Source organism: Acanthochromis polyacanthus, chromosome 20 (assembly GCF_021347895.1).
Source record: "Acanthochromis polyacanthus isolate Apoly-LR-REF ecotype Palm Island chromosome 20, KAUST_Apoly_ChrSc, whole genome shotgun sequence".
NCBI classification, from domain to species: Eukaryota; Metazoa; Chordata; class Actinopteri; family Pomacentridae; genus Acanthochromis; species Acanthochromis polyacanthus.
Window position 1 is genome coordinate 16,460,273 of NC_067132.1, and position 17,018 is coordinate 16,477,290.

Consider the following 17,018-nt stretch of genomic DNA (forward strand, 5'->3'; position numbering starts at 1 on the left):
ATAGTTACAGTAACGCTGTGCTGCTATCTGGCAACGATACAGAAATCTTTAACAAATCCATGGATCCAGACTATAAGCCGCATCCCTGCCAAAATTTAATCACTTGGTCCTTGTTTCATTTTTGACCTTCCCTGCAAATTTAATCCAAATCCATTAGTCTTTTTTTGTGTAATGTTGTGCACAGACGCAATAACAGAAGGACAGACAAATATATGCCGATTTTCACATAGCTCACCGAGTTCCTTGGCGGAGTAATAAATATGTGCTTCTGTACTGTGCAATTTCTGACTTGAAGTTACATTAATTAAGTTTTTGGCCAGTTATGAAAGCAACTCCAATCTTTCATTTCTTTTTCCCTTTCCCAACTCCTGTGGGAGAAATCTTTTTTTTTTTTTTTTTTTAAACTGCTTCACGCTCGACTGCAACTACCAGCTAGTTGCTAACTTTTTCAGTCAGCATATGAGATTTTAAGAACTTGCCTGATGAAAAGATATGCCTGCTGCAGCTCGAAATTAGAGCTGACGATCACATAAACCAGTACAATGAGTTGAAAGATGCTAAAAAAAAGCTCTGTATGGAAAAAAACAGAGTGCATTGATAATTCACTGAGGGATGTGGGTGAGTGAGTCTCCTCAAATTAAAGATGTGATCCATAAAATATTCATAGCTGGTTTAAGGAAAATATATACTTCTCCTATTTCATACACCAAACCTGATTAGATGTGGTGAAATGACTCGTATCATTGAGCTTTACAGCATTTATATCATGAGAACGGCTGCCAAAGGGAGACACCACATCGCAGTTTTATTTGTCATTCTTTCCATTCATGCCTGCTGGTCATCTGTGAGTCATATATGACAAGGCTGCTACAATGCGGTGACTAGTGAGAGACAACAGAATGATGCCTTTGTCATTAGTTGGCACTGAATGGCACCGGAGTCTGTCATCAGAGAGGTGATGGAAGGTTTGAAGGTATGCGAGATCCTCAGTCCAGTTCATTTCTGCTGTTTACTTCTGTTCTCTTCATCTTCTGTAAGGTCTTTACACTATTCTGGCTACACCTTTGAAATCTAATGCATTTTTCTAATGCATTAGATTCAAAATATTGGTGAGCAACATATTAAGAAAGAAGTTCTGAGTTTTACAACAGTAACTTTATAATGAGATCGACTGCACCCTGTGCATGTAATGGACTTCTTCCACTAAATTATGAGGAACTGCAGAACACTATATACATAAATCTGTTGCAATTTCCTTATTCGTCTAAAATGGATGAATATAGTGCACTACACAGTAAACAGGGAATGCTATTAGACAGAGCTTTCATTGAAAAGGAGGCCTGCTAGCAGCGTTGCTCTCAAACATGTCAGTCTACCACTATAAACCAAACTTGGACCTCTAACAATCCTGCTGTCTCTGTGTCTAATACCGCTTCACAAATTAACTTTACAACTACTACAAAATGTAGCTACACAGACTGAACTTGCATTTTGACATGTTTTATTGACTTTTCTAAAGCCGATTGATTGGGGCCACTTGCCCAATCCATGTCTTTGCAGCGTGGGAGGAAACTGAATCACTCGGAGGAAACCTAACTGACATGGGGAGGAACATCCAGCCAGTCGGATTAGATCTGTCAATGAGGCTGCAGTGCCGACCGCAAAAAAGGCATAAAATCAGCTCCTACTAATAGTCTGGAAAAAAACTGGATTACATTCCTGATTACATGATGATGAATCTTAACAATGGAAATTTGGGGTTTGCTCTGATGAGTGCAAGACTGAGCCTGAGAGTGAGTGTCTTATGTGAAAAACCTGCTGGTAGGACGAAGGTTGAGGTGGAAAACCTCATTTCTCTCAGTGCTTCATCCCTTGTAAGAAATGCAGAGTCCATTTTATTAAAGACATAAATCTTTAACAGGTGCAAACGCATCTTCTGAGGTTGGCAAACCTTAACATTTTGACCCTCAGATAACTCCACAGTCATGCTCCGCACATGAAAGTTACTTTACCAATGTGAAAGAGTTCCCCAACAATGAAGATACATGCACACAACATGAACATATTGATAATAAATTATAACATGAGAACTCATGATTGATTGTACTTTCACAACCTCAACACCAGAGACTTGTTTACAAATGTTTATAGTGACTGATTTAAAACTGATCACTTATGAAGAAATATTAGCAAAACTATTCACCTTTATCCTCAGCACTTTGGTAGAACATAAATGGACTTCTTTTTTAGGTCCTTGGAGATGTTTCATGTGTTCTTAATTAGTTGTAATTGACTGGTGGGGGCTGCTCAGTGGAGTAGTGGTTAGCACTTTCGCCTTGCAGCAAGAAGATCCCTGGTTTGAATCCTGGGGTGGGCCTGGGATCTTTCTGCATGGAGTTTGCATGTTCTCCCTGTGCATGCGTGGGTTTTCTCCAGGTACTCCGACTTCCTCCCACAGTCCAAAAATATGCTGAGGTTAATTGATGACTCTAAATTGTCCGTAGGTGTGAATGTGAGTGTGATTGTTTGTCTGTATATGTAGCCCTGTGACAGACTGGCGACCTGTTCAGGGTGTCCCCTGCCTTCGCCCGAGTCAGCTGGGATAGGCTCCAGCACCCCCCGCGACCCTAGTGAGGATAAAGCGGTGTATAGAGAATGGATGGATGGATGATTGGTGGGGACTCCTAGATATTTATTCACACCATCTCTCAGACGACTCAATCCTTATTATCAACTCGAAGCTTTAAATGACCAGGACTCCCCACGATTCAGTTATAACTGAAAAAAACACTTCAAAAACCATAAAGAAATCCAGCTGCCTTTCACTGAAACACTTAGCATTTCTATGACCTGAATAAGTGCGAATCCACACATTCACACACTGAACTAAGTTGGTGAACACAGTCAATATTAAACCTGCTAAAGATCTTCATGTTGACATTGTCACCATGTACATGTTGGTATGCTGACTTTAGGATTTAGATTAGCTTAGCCGTCTGTCTTACAGGTCTTCGTACGCTCTGATAAAGTTAAAACCAGTGTACATATGCTATAGGTGAACAACACAGTTTACTGGGTGCAATTTATGCAAAAGCAAAAGTTCTCTGCTTGGTCATAACTAAATAGATTTTTTTGCAAAATTGCATGCTCTCGTAAACAATTAAAGGTTGAGTTGGTTGAAATAAATAAAGTGTCATAAAGAGGGACGATGTGGAGGGAACAACAGAGAGAGAGAGTGTGAGGGTGGATAAATAAAGGAGGCAGTAAAGCTCCACTTAGAACTAACAGTCTCCAAGTGCCAGCAGCAGCAGGAGGGGGAAGGAGAGTCCAGACGGTTTCCTTTCAATTACAATACAGCATCTGGCAGCACACACAGTCTCATAAACAAAATCCTCAGAACAATGGCTGAACCGACAAGATGTCTGTTTACATCATGGCAGGCTGGGTGGTAGCGGAGAGCAAACAAACCCACATTAGGTTTATTCGGCTCTTTAATTTGGGAGATAATGGGGAGCTTTACTCAGTTTTCGTTGCGGTGAAGCCAATGTAATTTAAATCTGTCATAAACGTAGTGCAGACTAGAAGACAAAATAAGCCTAATAAATTATTTTGTCTTAATTGCTGACCATCCAAGGTGGTGCACGCAGCAAACATGGTCTTCTCAGTTCAAATGATTCAAGTGAAATGCAAAATGAAGGAGCAAAAATAATTAGCAACAGCTTTCACGATTTGATTTTAAATTTTTTAGAAACCAGTGTAACCTGGAGGCCACCTGACTTAGTTAAAAGAGCCAATTTGATGACTTTAAAAGCACCTTTCATTTAGCTTATCTTCCTAATGCATGAACTAGGGCAAAAAACAACAAAGTGGAAACAGCTGGGAACAAGAGAAAATGTTCAGCCAAGAGAAGAGGAAAATACCACACAAACCACTGCACTGAAACTAAATTTTGTGAAAATGGCATTGAGAAATCAGTGTCGGACTCATTGAGTTCTCAAGTTTATTGCAGCAGTTCAAAAGGAGCAGAAATGTCAGGAAGCATGTTGGAAAATGAATTCTTACATTTCCTTTCCAGTGCATTCTGCATCCTGCACACATCCTCTGAAAATGAGTCAGGTGTAACTGCTAAAGGTCAGAATTTTCAGAGCATTTTCTTCATTCTACACACACAAACGCCCATGAATGCATTCAAGCCGACATATCTACATGAGCGCAAACAGTTGCATTCCTGGACACCAAAGTGGTCGAAGCCCTGTAGCTGTTTGCTTTTTAACAGCTCTGGCTCTGGGCTCCTGCTTAGCATTCCTCCCTCTCGTTCTTACAGACACCAGGGTCACCAAGATTTCAAACCACTGACGGCAGAAATGATCCCAAAAGTGACAAGATTTCCACAAATGTCCAAAATACTTGAGCCACAGTGGAGTAGATTTATCTTACTAAATAGAATAGAATAGTAGAAAGTGGTCATTGAGTGCAAATCTGAAGTCAATCAGGAGGTCCTTCTATTTTGTTGCCACATTCGACTTCTGTCAGAGCAGCACCAAGGTCAGTGTTCACATCGAACTGCCGCTGACTCACTAGATTAGACACATCTAACCTTCTGCACTGTGGCTCAATGGAGAAAGTCGAGGCGTTTTTTTTGGCTAAGTGACCACTTGATGGGCAGAAATGGAACAGACAAGAATAGTGCACAATGCTGGGGTGTAACTCTCACTTCCTATCTGGTATTCTAACAATGCTGGTCCTGGTTTTTGCATTGATTTAGCCTTGCTACACCCAGCAGCTGCAAAAAAGTCCCAACAGTGGAAAAATGCAAATGAATCGGATTCACTATGTGACACTGTTAGGCAGCTTTTGTTAAAAGTTGCCCAGAAAAATGGCACAAATGAAAGTTAAGACAAAGAATGACCTGATTTCAGGAACAACTTGTGCAGGTTTGAAAGCAATCAGTGGCAGGCAATGTTACAAAACACTGAACAATGTCCCAGCTTTCAGGGTTGCAGCTTCTGTTGACGGTTTATTTGTTTATTCTGCATCTTTTGGGTTTGATTTTGCGTTTTATTCATCAGAGACACAGTACGATGGAGAAATCTCACATCCCAGTCACCACCACAAAACAAACAACTGATTAATTAACCAGAAACAACTGGGCCGCCAATTATTCACTTCAAATAGTGGTGTTAACATCAGACATGCAGTGTGGACAGACTTACATCCACACACACACATCCACAAGGACATCAACTCTTCCTTTGTGACTACACTGAAAGGATGACTGCAGCTACAGAAAGCTTCAAAACACTCTACTCTTTTTCCTCCTCTCTCAATTTTCTCACTTGGGAGAATACCATGTTTGAAGGTGATAATATGTTTGAGCATTTCTCCAGTCGCCGTCATCTTACCAGATAGGTATGAAGCCTGCCACAGACATTTGGAAGGATGTGACAGCAAACACAAAAGGCAGGAGAAAAGTGGGACATCAGTAATCCCTCATTTGAAATGAATGAGATTTAAGTGTCAGAAAAAAAATCCATCATTCCTGCTCTTGAATCTTTATAACTGACTCACCACGTTGCATTTCATGGCGAATACCGTAAAACCAGACGAGAGAGAGTGATGTCAAAAAATGACACTGAAAAAGATTGAGGTATTAGATGAATAGCTGTGCTGTTATACAAAATTAAAAAGTATTGGCCACTTTCATCACAATGGAATAATGTTCCTTGGAGCCACAGCAAAGCAAAGATGCAGCAATAATACCAGCAGCTTTGGCTCACTCTACTTATTTGTTTTATGGCCAAGAATTACATGACACCATTCCATATAGAAAATATGAAGCTACAGCCAGGACACGGCTAGCTTAGATTCAACTGGAATCAGGAGGAAAACAGCAAAGTCTTGCTTATATTACATCGTGCAGACAACCCTGTAAACAGCCATATGGACCTTTACAAAGAGTTAACACTTTTGGTCTGTTTGTTTACCAATGCTTGAAGAATAAATTAATTCTATTATTGTGCCTGAAGCAGAGTTTTTGGATCTTCCGGTGGTTGCCTACACATTTAATATTAGTCTTTGTTATTCATACTTCAATTGGTACTAAAACCAACATGTTGTGATTTTATTTAAGGGTTGTGGAAAATAATATTTCTTAGCCAGCTGCAGTGACCTCCTGGGGTCTTCTTGTGTCACTGTGAGGTATACATCACTAAACTCCATAACAATTTTGTGCATTTTAAATTAACAATATAACATGTTTATTAGTAGCCATAGCAGTGCTGTTAGCTAGATTTTGTTAAGCAGGGACAGCGACAGTCTAGCTGTTTCCATCCATCCATTTCTGTGCTATGGCTACTTTTTCTTTTGGATCATCATGGGTGGCAGGAACCGATCCCAGCTGACATGAGGCGAGAAATGAGTTCACCGGGTTTCTCCGTAGCACAAAGAGACAGACAGCCATGCATGCTCAGACACCTACAGCCAATTTAGAATGACTAATTCACCTAGCGAGCACGTCTTTGAACTGTGGGAGGAGGCCGAAGTAGCCTGAGAAGACACACACAGGCACAAACTGAACGTGAAAGCACCAGAATAACAGAAAGACCCCAACTGATGGGAAGATTCAAACCTAGAATCCTCTTGCTGTGAGGTAGCAGTGCTAACTGCGGTAAATGTTGTTTTTGAGGTACTAACCCTATATGTGGAAAATGAATTAAGTGCATTTACTACCTTAACCCCAAGGAAATGTTTTTGCACATGTTTGTGACAGACTACTATTCACATTAACACCTATAGCCATGTTAGCATCACTGTTCAATGAAACCTGTATGTCTGTGGGCTGTGGGAAAAAACTGCACTCTAAAAAATAATGTTTGGGCAAAAATAATGCAAAGGTTTGCATCATTCTGTGAGTTACAACAACTTCAAATGATACTATGCTCAAACAGCGAACCAAATAACTGAGTTAGAAGAATTAGCTTAAGAGAAGAAATCCTCAGTGCATGTTATGATTGGAGAGGGGACTTAAAATCCTCAACCTGATGTGAAGAAAAAAATGATCAAACCAATTTCATTAAGTTACCTCAAAATTAATTTACTTAATAGTCAACTAATGTAGAAAATTGAGGTTACACACAATATTATGTCAGTGTGATTGCCAACATTAATAATGCTAATCAAAATAATGGTGGCAACTTAAAAGGGTTCGGTAAATTTGATTTTATACCTTCCAACCATGTATTTAATTGAGTTTTGGGAATAGGTTCTTTAAATCACCGTTAAGAGTATGGAACATCTGAAGAAAAGCCACCAAATAGAAGCAGAAGTGGAGAAGTTTCTGAGCCAGTCAGAACCTCCTCTACTTGTGAGGCTGCAATTATAATCTATCAATTAATTTAAGAGCAAATGAATTGATTCCACATTTGCTGCAAAATTCAAATGATTTAAAATATCCAATTTTAAATGGATTCATATTCTGTTTATTTCGTGTAACCATTGTCACGCTACATTTCTTGTTACATGTGAGAGAACAGTCCTTTCCTCTAATCTTTCATCATGACTCTAAAAAGTATCTCCACTATTTTCTTCAAGTTTGTTGACATGTATCCTCTTGTGGACTGCTGGCTGAGATGTTAATGCGACGGTGTTGTTTTGATTTCACGCTATTCTACTTTCAAAGGCATTAATCACTAATTTATTGGATCATGCTTGGAATCTGTTTATCCACCTCATAAGATACATGGCTCAGTTCCGAGGAAAGCACAAAGACACATAGGTGGATGATTCCCTTTAAGCCTTTCTTCACAGATACGCTGTTTGTTCATCTTTAGCGCATGTGGTCAGCACGTCATCCATATTTAATGCGACAACTCCCGAGGGCTCGCAGCCATCACGCAGAAGCGACACTCTCCTCTGCGAGTCTCTATATGTGCACACATTGACAGGCAGAGGATGGTATTTGTTGCAGGTCACACAGGAGCACTGCTCCGTTCCACCGCAGAAGATGGACACGAAAGTACAAATTGCTCACCGCCTGTTCTTTTCCTGCTGGTTTGAAGGTCACGCTTTCTCTTTGGGGACATGATAGATGTAAAACAGTTTCATCACTCTGCCCGACTGTCATGTCAGCTGACATTTCACACTAGTATAGAATTGATTTCACGAGCGCTGGCCCCCTGGTGATAATAAAATAATGAAACATTTCTTACTGCCACGTGTGTAAAAGCAGCCTATATTTCACATATGGTTGGGAAATGGTTTATGGGAAGGTTGTACATTCCTGTGGCTGCTTTTCTATATGCATGAGGAGACCATTGTCAAGATTCTGGCAGAGTTTCTGGGCTACATAATAACAGCTCTTTCTTTCTTGGAGCGAAATAGAACAAGTGAGATGGTGTAACATCAGTTTGTTAATGGGCAACATCTTTATCTAATTGATTTTTTCCCCCAATGTGGTACTGATTTTCTTGCTGAACTAAAATCTCATTATAGTCTGTTCAACTAGAAAGCACTGAAGTCTTGATCGCTATAACGACAATCTGTTACTCTTATATACTTGTCGAGACACTTGACATGCCCTATTATTTGCGGTGAAAGCGATAATAGAAGAAGCTTTAAAGTAAAACCCAGATGTATTTTTTTCCCACAGCTGTAGCCTTGCCTTCTTTTTGGCATATTCTAAAATCCCTTTTGATTTAGTCTTATGTATAACATGATGAGGGTGGGCGAGGGATGAAAAAACAAGATACGGTTTGATGTAAACACATCCATGAATACACAAAATGGAAATGAGGAATAACGTCTGACAGGCAGTACATCTAAGGCTCTCCTGTGTGAGCTACAAAGCTTTAGTATTAAGATGCACACAGGCAGCATCCAGGGACTGCACACACGTCACAGTATATCCATATCATATGGCCAGTCAGCTAGCCAGTTAGTGGGAGCAGCGATGCGAGTATTTGAGAATTGGAAGCAGTGTAATCTGTTGGGCTTACGCAAGCTGGGAGACCATCAGCAGAGTCACATAATCCTTCCTCCTCCTCCTCCCCAGATGATGGGAGGAGAGGAGAGGAGAGGAGAGGAGAGGAGAGGAGAGGAGAGGAGAGGAGAGGAGAGGAGAGGAGAGGAGAGGAGAGGAGAGGAGAGGAGAGGAGAGGAGAGGAGAGGAGAGGAGAGGAGAGGAGAGGAAGGGAGCAAATAGAGGACAGTAGAAAGCTAGTACAAGTTGAATAGCGTGGAAAGTACATGATTGGGGGGAGAAATTGTGGAAGAAATCAGAAAACTGAAGGTATACAAGTAGGAACATTTCAGAACAGAAGCTACAGTCACAACAGAAATCATGATTGTCCTTTGAAAGCTTCCAACCTTTAGAAGGATACCCTGCTGTGAAAATGTGCAAAACAAACTTTAAAATGTCAAAAAACGCCTTCATGATGGCTTTACCTGTGGTTTTCTCACACTCCAGACTGTGACTGACATATACGGCATACCAAATGAAGCTCTTTATGTTACTCCTATTATTAGTTTTGCAGGTTTTTCTTTGTTTAGTCACGCAGACATTTCATTGTTGTGTATTTTTTAGTCATTTTCAATATCGTCAATCATCTTATTAGTACTTTTATTTTGTTTAAGTGCTGTGCTTCCATGTTTTTGTGCTGCTTTGTAAAATGAAAGCAGATTTGCGATGCAACAAGATGAGATATTTTAACCCACCAAGACAGCAGTGTTGACTTTAAGATGCCTTTGAAAAAGCAAATGTAATAATCTTGCAGTAATAGACACAGAGTTACTGCAGCTCAATTCCTCTACTGTGTGGGTGGTATAGTACTAGACATATTTTTTTGTGATTTTCTCATTCATTTTGCCCACATCACTCAGGCCTATTGAATCCCAGACAGAATAAACTTCATCTGTGGCCCTGGTGTTTTCCCAAACATCCCCTCGGCTCAACCTCATCCAGTTATGCCTCAAGTATGACCTCATTTATCCCCCCTGTGCTCTCTTCATCCACTTAATCCCACGTTCCAGGGTATGAAATAATGCCTTGTTGTCGGCCACTGACGCAGTGCGATCATGACGCTGCCGGATCAAAACAATGTAATGTGGAGCGGAGGGAAGGGAGGAGGGGTGGCTGCCCTGCTGCTGTCCTGCATGGACGCAAAGTGGCCTGAGCCTGAGATTAAGCGGCGGTCCGCAGAGAAGCTCAGTCGTAGTCTGTCACCGTCACCAGCTCGGGCACACAACAGCACTGACTCACTCACAAGTTGAAAAGTTCAGTTTTTACATAAGTAATGTTGGGATGAAATAATTTTAAAATATCATAAAAGCAAGGTACATCTGCATCGTCAACCCTCAGCTTAAATCTGGAGCGGTACGTGCGTGAAAAAATCCTACATGCCAACGAGAAAGTAATTAAGTGAATCACTGAGCGAAAGAGCAAAATGTGCGAAACATCGTGAGTGATCATTAACAAAGCAGCCTAATGAGCAATCAAGTGAGCTTCTCTGTGTTTGCTCTGACTGTCCGAGCAAAACCTCGCATCTCTCTCTTTTTTCAACTTAAAAGGAGAGTAGTATACATCTCTGCTATAATCACAACACGGCACAAACACTGCCAGCGACAGTATACTGCTGATGATGCAGAAGAGAATGACTATAAGATAAAAATAAGAATAGCAGCATGACACAGACCATGCATGGCTGATTAAAAAAAACAGAGAAGATGGTGTTACCTGGGAGATCAGAGAAAGCTCCTCTCTCGATAATGTGCTTTCTGTACAGAGTCTTCAAAACCTTGGCGCTGCCGAACCTCTTGAAGCGACTCTTCACATTGTTATAATACCATTCGAGCGACTGCGTCCTCAAAATCCTGCAAATGAGAAAGAAGGAAGGGACGGAAGAAAGAAAATATGACATTAAGTCAAAAAGAACAGATGGCAATGATACTGGCAGGAGTTCGATTTTATTATAATTACAGCGGGATTAGAACTTTGTGTTTCAGCCAAAACCATTCAATTTCTGTAAGTTGAATGTGTTTTAATTAGCATAGCCAGAGCATAATCAGAAGATATAGATGTTTCTGATTATTTAAAAAAAGAATGAATCCTTTCCTAGGGATACCATGCAAGGAAAAAAAGGCGGCCAGATTTGTGCTTGCTGTAAGACTGTCATAATGAAAGACCTGATATTTGATTTGAAGCAAATAACTGGCCTTTCAAAGGGATTCAATTGTGCCTCTCTCGCTGCGCAGGTTGCATTATAGATACGAAAAATATTATGTACAGCACAGGCATGTTGGTGTCTCTGCAGTGTATTGTGCATTCGACTGCGATGAATTCTTGGGCTTTCAGGTGCAATGTCACATCCTTTCCCCGGCTTCGCCTCATTTCTTGGTCTGCAGGCTGGTGGGTGCTCAAATGCCAACCAGTCAGACCTCGGCACACAGCAGATGATTACGTAAGCAGTAATTCATAACGGAGAGGGTTATGAAAAGCCCCCAGAAAAAGCGCTCTCCTTTGCGCCAGCGTTGCATTGGATTGCATGAAACTCGGCCAACTTTGTGTTTAATCTCGCCGTCCCTCCTGCTCTCCGTTTGCTTTTCCGTGCCGCTGTCGCACACATTTGTGAGCCCGCAGGAAGACGACACACAAAGACAGATCTACTGTTCAAGGAGACAAAAACGCACACTGTATACCCACTCGTACGTAGCTAGTTAGCCTTTTTGTCAACAAAAAGTCCACAAAAATAATACGAATCACTCAGACAAATATCTCCCGATGACCACTAGGAAAACCTCTAACACACATATTTTACATTTCTGTATCTGTGAACATTTTGTGCATGTAAAAAAGTATGCACATCTTGAAAGCCAATGGTACTTACTATGAATTCATTTCAGTTATTATTTATCCTCTAACACTAAATCAGTAGCTGAAAATAGCCCCAACAAAAGCCCAATATATGCCTCTTCATTCTGGCCTTCACTGTGAATGAATGGGCTGGAGGCTGATGCCTTACAGTACAAATGCAACTACTTGCTGCATATGTCATTGAGTCCATTTCCCAGATTAAGAACGACCGAGGAGAAAGCGAGAGAGCACACGCAGTACATGACAGAGCGTTTTAGCTCGCCTGCATGTTGATGCCACTGCTCAATGAGTAGAGCGGCTGTGGAAGGAGAGGGTGAAAATAGCCACGCTAATAACGGGATCCTGAGTGCCCCTGAGGCTGCATGAGCTGCCACATCCATCCCCCCTCCCCTCCCACGTTCTAAACCTACCTCCACTCTTCCCTCCTTTGGATTTATTATCCTCTGCCTCTATCAGCTGAGGCTGCTCAATGGGCCTCAGCTCTTTAATTTCATGCCACGGGGTCAACCTAGTCACTTTAATGGTGGCTGTCGAGCTCCAGTAAAGAGGCCTTGCTCTTTTTTTTTCTTATTCTTTTTTTTATTTTAATCTCCATCAGCCTGAGGAAGGAGGCACAGAAATGAATCAGGCATTGAGGTGGCATCATACGAGGCAGAAATACAAATAGGCTCCACCTGTACTCTGAAATGAGCTGCCGCATAACAGGGCAACCTTTGAACTGAGAAAGAAAAGGAGAGTGCAGCAGGGGTGTGGTGGAGATACTGTTATCTTGTGTGGAATCTTAATCTGCTTTCAAATTAAGCTGTATGCCTGAATAACATCTATAAAGACACACTGGAAATGAATATAAAAAGTGAATTAGTTGCAAATGCTGCCTTTTTAAGGTTTCCAGATGACTCATTTTATAATGTCCGTGGTAAAAACTCAGCATATTCGCTAGTTTTGGGAGTATGCAGTAGACAAAAACAGCCAAAAAACACAATTTAAAACTGTCCTCATCCTTTCCACCTTGAGCTTTTGTTTTTGGAAAAATTCCAAACTTTTTAAATGCCAAGTTTCCCTCTCTGCCAGGCTGATGTTAAGCTATGACAACCACCATTTGGGAATCACGATAAGTTGAACAGTCTATTGATAGCATCTATACTGACAGTCAATAGAAACTTTGAGGTAGAAATGTAGGCAGAATTCTACTTGTAGGGGGGTTGTAATTATTCATTGTGGATTTACTGATGATCTAGTGCCCTGGTAGTTGAGATAATGATGAGTTGTCATTTTGTCATGATTCATTGCACATGGGTTGGTCACTTTGCAAAAGTGAACCAAATACACACCAAGCAATACTCAGTGAGTATCTGCACAACTTGAGAATGGGTTTTGAAGGCCTATATAAAGGCCCAAAAAAGGCCACCATTGTTAGTCCAGTGAACAGCATCATGCCGCGTCTATCACATGAACAACGTCTCCGGGCACTGGGTATGGTGGAGGCCGGTTTGAGCTACAGTGATGTAGCCAGGCGTATGGGCTGTTCCCAACCCACAATCAGAAGCCTGGTCCAAAGCATGCGCCGACGGATTGCTGCCTGCATCGAAGCAAATGGAGGCCATACTCGGTATTGACTGTTGTGACTTTGTGTTTGGCAGGTGCCGTTTTCTTCTGTGAAATTCTTTATTTTGAAATCATTCTTGAAACTTTAGATTTTTGCTTCTGTATGCCAATATGCTAAACAAATGATTCATATGAAGAAAATCCAGTTTCGGGCTTCAAAATAAAAATTATGTTGAAAAATATGGTCTCAAAGTTTCTATTGACTGTCAGTGTACAATGTACGTTGCATATGTGTGCATTTTTTAATTAGAGTGCAAATTTGTTTCGTCTTCAAACGTAGCTTAGTTTCACGTGGTGGTGCAGTGCCTTCATTTCCGAGCTTGTCAATCACATTGGCACAGAAAGATGATATGTAAAAGGAAACTTCAGCTCAGCCATCTGCCTCCTTCCATGCCAGCGACACAAACTTTTTTTAGGCAAGCTTTCCCTTTCAAAAAATAAAAAAGGGAGAGGGATTTAGGATAGTGCGAGAAGCGTCTCGATGAATGAAGCATGACATTGCTTCCCTAGAGTGATCTGATCTAAAAAAGAGATGAAGAAGGGAGGAGAGTGGAGTGGATAAGCAGAGGCTTTTAAGCAAGAGCTCCACTGTTGTGTGAGCTTCTGCAAATACTCATTTCATAATGAGGCTGGGAGATTCCCCGATGCTCAGCTGCTGCATGAATAAGTAAGAGGGATTCCTGTGGATGGTCTCCTGACACTACGTTTACCCTTCCTCCATCATCATTTTTACTCGGCTCTGTGTGGAAGCTTGAGAGCCAACGCCTACCTGTTCACCCTTTCCTCTTCTCTGCAACACTTCCACCCTCTATACTTCAGAGGAACAATTTGCACATATAAATGAGGCCGAAATAAAATATATAGAAAAGCATGTCGAAGCAGTGCAATAAAAAGTAGCTGGCTTTCCCTAGTTTTACCTCCCCCAGCACAGGGAACTATTACCATAATTGACTTTCTGGGCTTTCTAATGAATTGGTTCAGCTTCTGTTGAAGCTGCTGTAGAGAAAGGGGAGAGAAGAGCAAAGGGAGAAGAAAGAAGGTTGGGGGTTGACAATAGCAGAACATCAAATAAACCATATTCTCTTCTGAAGACATGCAAGGAGACTGTTCTTGTTCATAGAAGAAAATAAGACAAAAAATTAGATTGTTTTCAACTCGAGGATTAGATCAAAGTGCCTGATGTTTGGGAGGTTAAAGCCTTCGAGCTGTGAGGTCTCAATGAATGAAAAGCTGGATGAGATCGTACTCTAGTACAATCTTGCTGTTTTTATTTCAGCTCCCTCACTGTGTACAAGGGCTGCAATTTTTCTGCGCACATGGAAAATTGGACTTTGCGTCGATCATCATTGATCAGAAGACAGGAATGTCAGAAACTAGCTGAAATCTACAGAGCTTTAGATATTTCTGTGTATTGGACTTGAATTTTTTTTGCAAATCTACAAAAAAAAGGTTCAGTAAATTATGTATTGGAGCAGAGCTGCCCTGAGAAGCACCTGTTTCCACTGTATGTTGCTGGAAGATGCACGGAAAACCCTGTTTCTACTGAATCATTTATTAATTAGATAAGGGCTCGTCACACAACATACAGCCACTATTCCCACCACGGGGAGGACTGCTGTAGTTGCACAGGAGGACACGGCAAGGATGCCCTCATTTTCCCTTCCTCTTTGCAGTATTCATCGAGCCACATCTGTCTGCTGATGCAGTTATCAAGGCTATAAAAACGCCCACCAGACAGAACAAAATGTACCTTTATGCAGATGATGTGTTACTGTTCCTATGGGACCATTAAACACCCCTAAAGTTATCACTTTCTGGATCCAACTTCACAGTTAACTGATCAGATCTATTATTTCACCCAAATACAATACAAGGAATGCTAAAATATAATGATTATCCAAAATTCCTGAAGGAACTATTCATTTTTCTCCCCTCCTAAGGGACATTCAACATTTGCCTCAATAGCACTTGTCTATAGTGTAAGCTATGAGGGATGAAAATGTGGTTCAACTCACAGAAAGAAACTTTCCCTAATTAGTATTCTACCTTGCTGTCCCTGATCTGCTACACAAATATGTAAACTGCAACCCGAATATGTCTTCAGCTGAGGATGGCCCATCGCAAAAACAAATGTAGCGCACAACAGGGAAGGGATATTAATATTGATTAATCTCTGTTTTGAGCACAAGGAGAAAAGCTAACTCCAAACAAGAATTAATAGTCTCTCATCCACATCTCTTGCCGCTTCTACGGTTGTGTATTTGTCAAGATCAGATCCGTGCAAGAAGGAGAAGTGGGAAAAGGATGATTTATATTATCTACAGCTGTGAACTTTGAACAAGTTTTATGTGAAGTAGGGAGAAGTAGGACATCCATACTTCTAAGAGGGAAGACATAGAAAAATTACAGTTCCGTATTTTTTAAGTGTCTGAGGTGTTTAGGTTGTCAGGTACTGTCAATGTGCTGTGAATATATCTGCATGTTTGTTTACTACGTGCAGGGATTCTCTTGGAGCTGTCTACGCTGTCTGTATAGCAACACCTCAGCACTAAAGACGCTCGTCTAAATTATTGTCATTGGCAGAATAGAACGAGGGACGAAGGGCAAGGTCGTGGGTCAACTGCTTTGCCCATGAGATTTTCTGCAATCCTGGGCAGCGCCGTACTGACCTGTCTGCACGATTTAAAACAGCGTGAAGCCTGTGGGAGGCAAGGAAACAACTCTCACACAGCAGCGGTCCTGCACGTAACCTTTCCAGGAAGCAGCTGGAATATTGATCAGCTGTCTGTGCCTCTATGATTGACATTCAGATAGGCAGGGTGAGGCCACATGAAAATCTCATCCTTCAAAAAGCTTGTTAGAGATGAATTTATGTCCATGCACTGTTTGTCTGCTTCAGCTGTCTCGAACATTTTGTCGGTCTGTTTTTTTTCCCGCATGCCTGCTTTTTATGTGTGTGTTTTTGTTCCAGCTGGACACACTGATGCGTTCATTATAATGCAACACCTCAGCTGGAAACGTATTATGTAAAAAGTCAAACTTGATGTGGTTGAAAATGCGGAAAAGGGCAACCAAAACAACACAATGCAAGCTACTCATTCAGAAGATCGGCTAGGGTGTTGACAGAGGATATGTGCACTTGCAGTACTTTCTCATATGAGCAGAGTCTATGGAAAACACCAAGCATCTGTCTCTATTTTATATTTATTATTGTCAGATTTGCTCATGCAGAGCAGAGTTTCACAGACTGAACAGAGGATGGAGCGTTTGCATGCAGCACATATTCCATAACTTCAATTGTGCACAATTTAGTTTGTGTTTCTGGTCGACCACAGCATTTAGCTGGCATGTTCACTTCGAGGTATTCTACTACGTTCATTTCGCTCACCTGCATCTTTAATAACTCTAAATTTAGGAGCGGCACAGCTCCAGGCAGCGGGCAGGCAATTTACTCTACCATCTCTTCCCCCTACTAGCGCTTTCTCTCAAGATCCAGAGCTGTCATCCTTACTCTCGTGCCCTCACTCTGTCTGTTCTGTATGTGTGT

General features: G+C 41.2%; 1 protein-coding gene across 6 annotated transcripts in view; it reads right to left on the reverse strand.

The window, feature by feature from the left end:
• myripb (myosin VIIA and Rab interacting protein b) overlaps window positions 1-17,018 on the reverse strand; it is a 136,969-nt gene that overhangs the window by 28,686 nt on the left and 91,265 nt on the right. For all 6 annotated transcript variants that reach the window (XM_051940339.1, XM_022189984.2, XM_051940338.1 and 3 more), the window contains one exon: window positions 10,730-10,866. In XM_051940339.1, coding sequence (XP_051796299.1) covers window positions 10,730-10,866 — 137 coding nt within the window. The remainder of the gene's footprint in view (window positions 1-10,729; window positions 10,867-17,018) is intronic.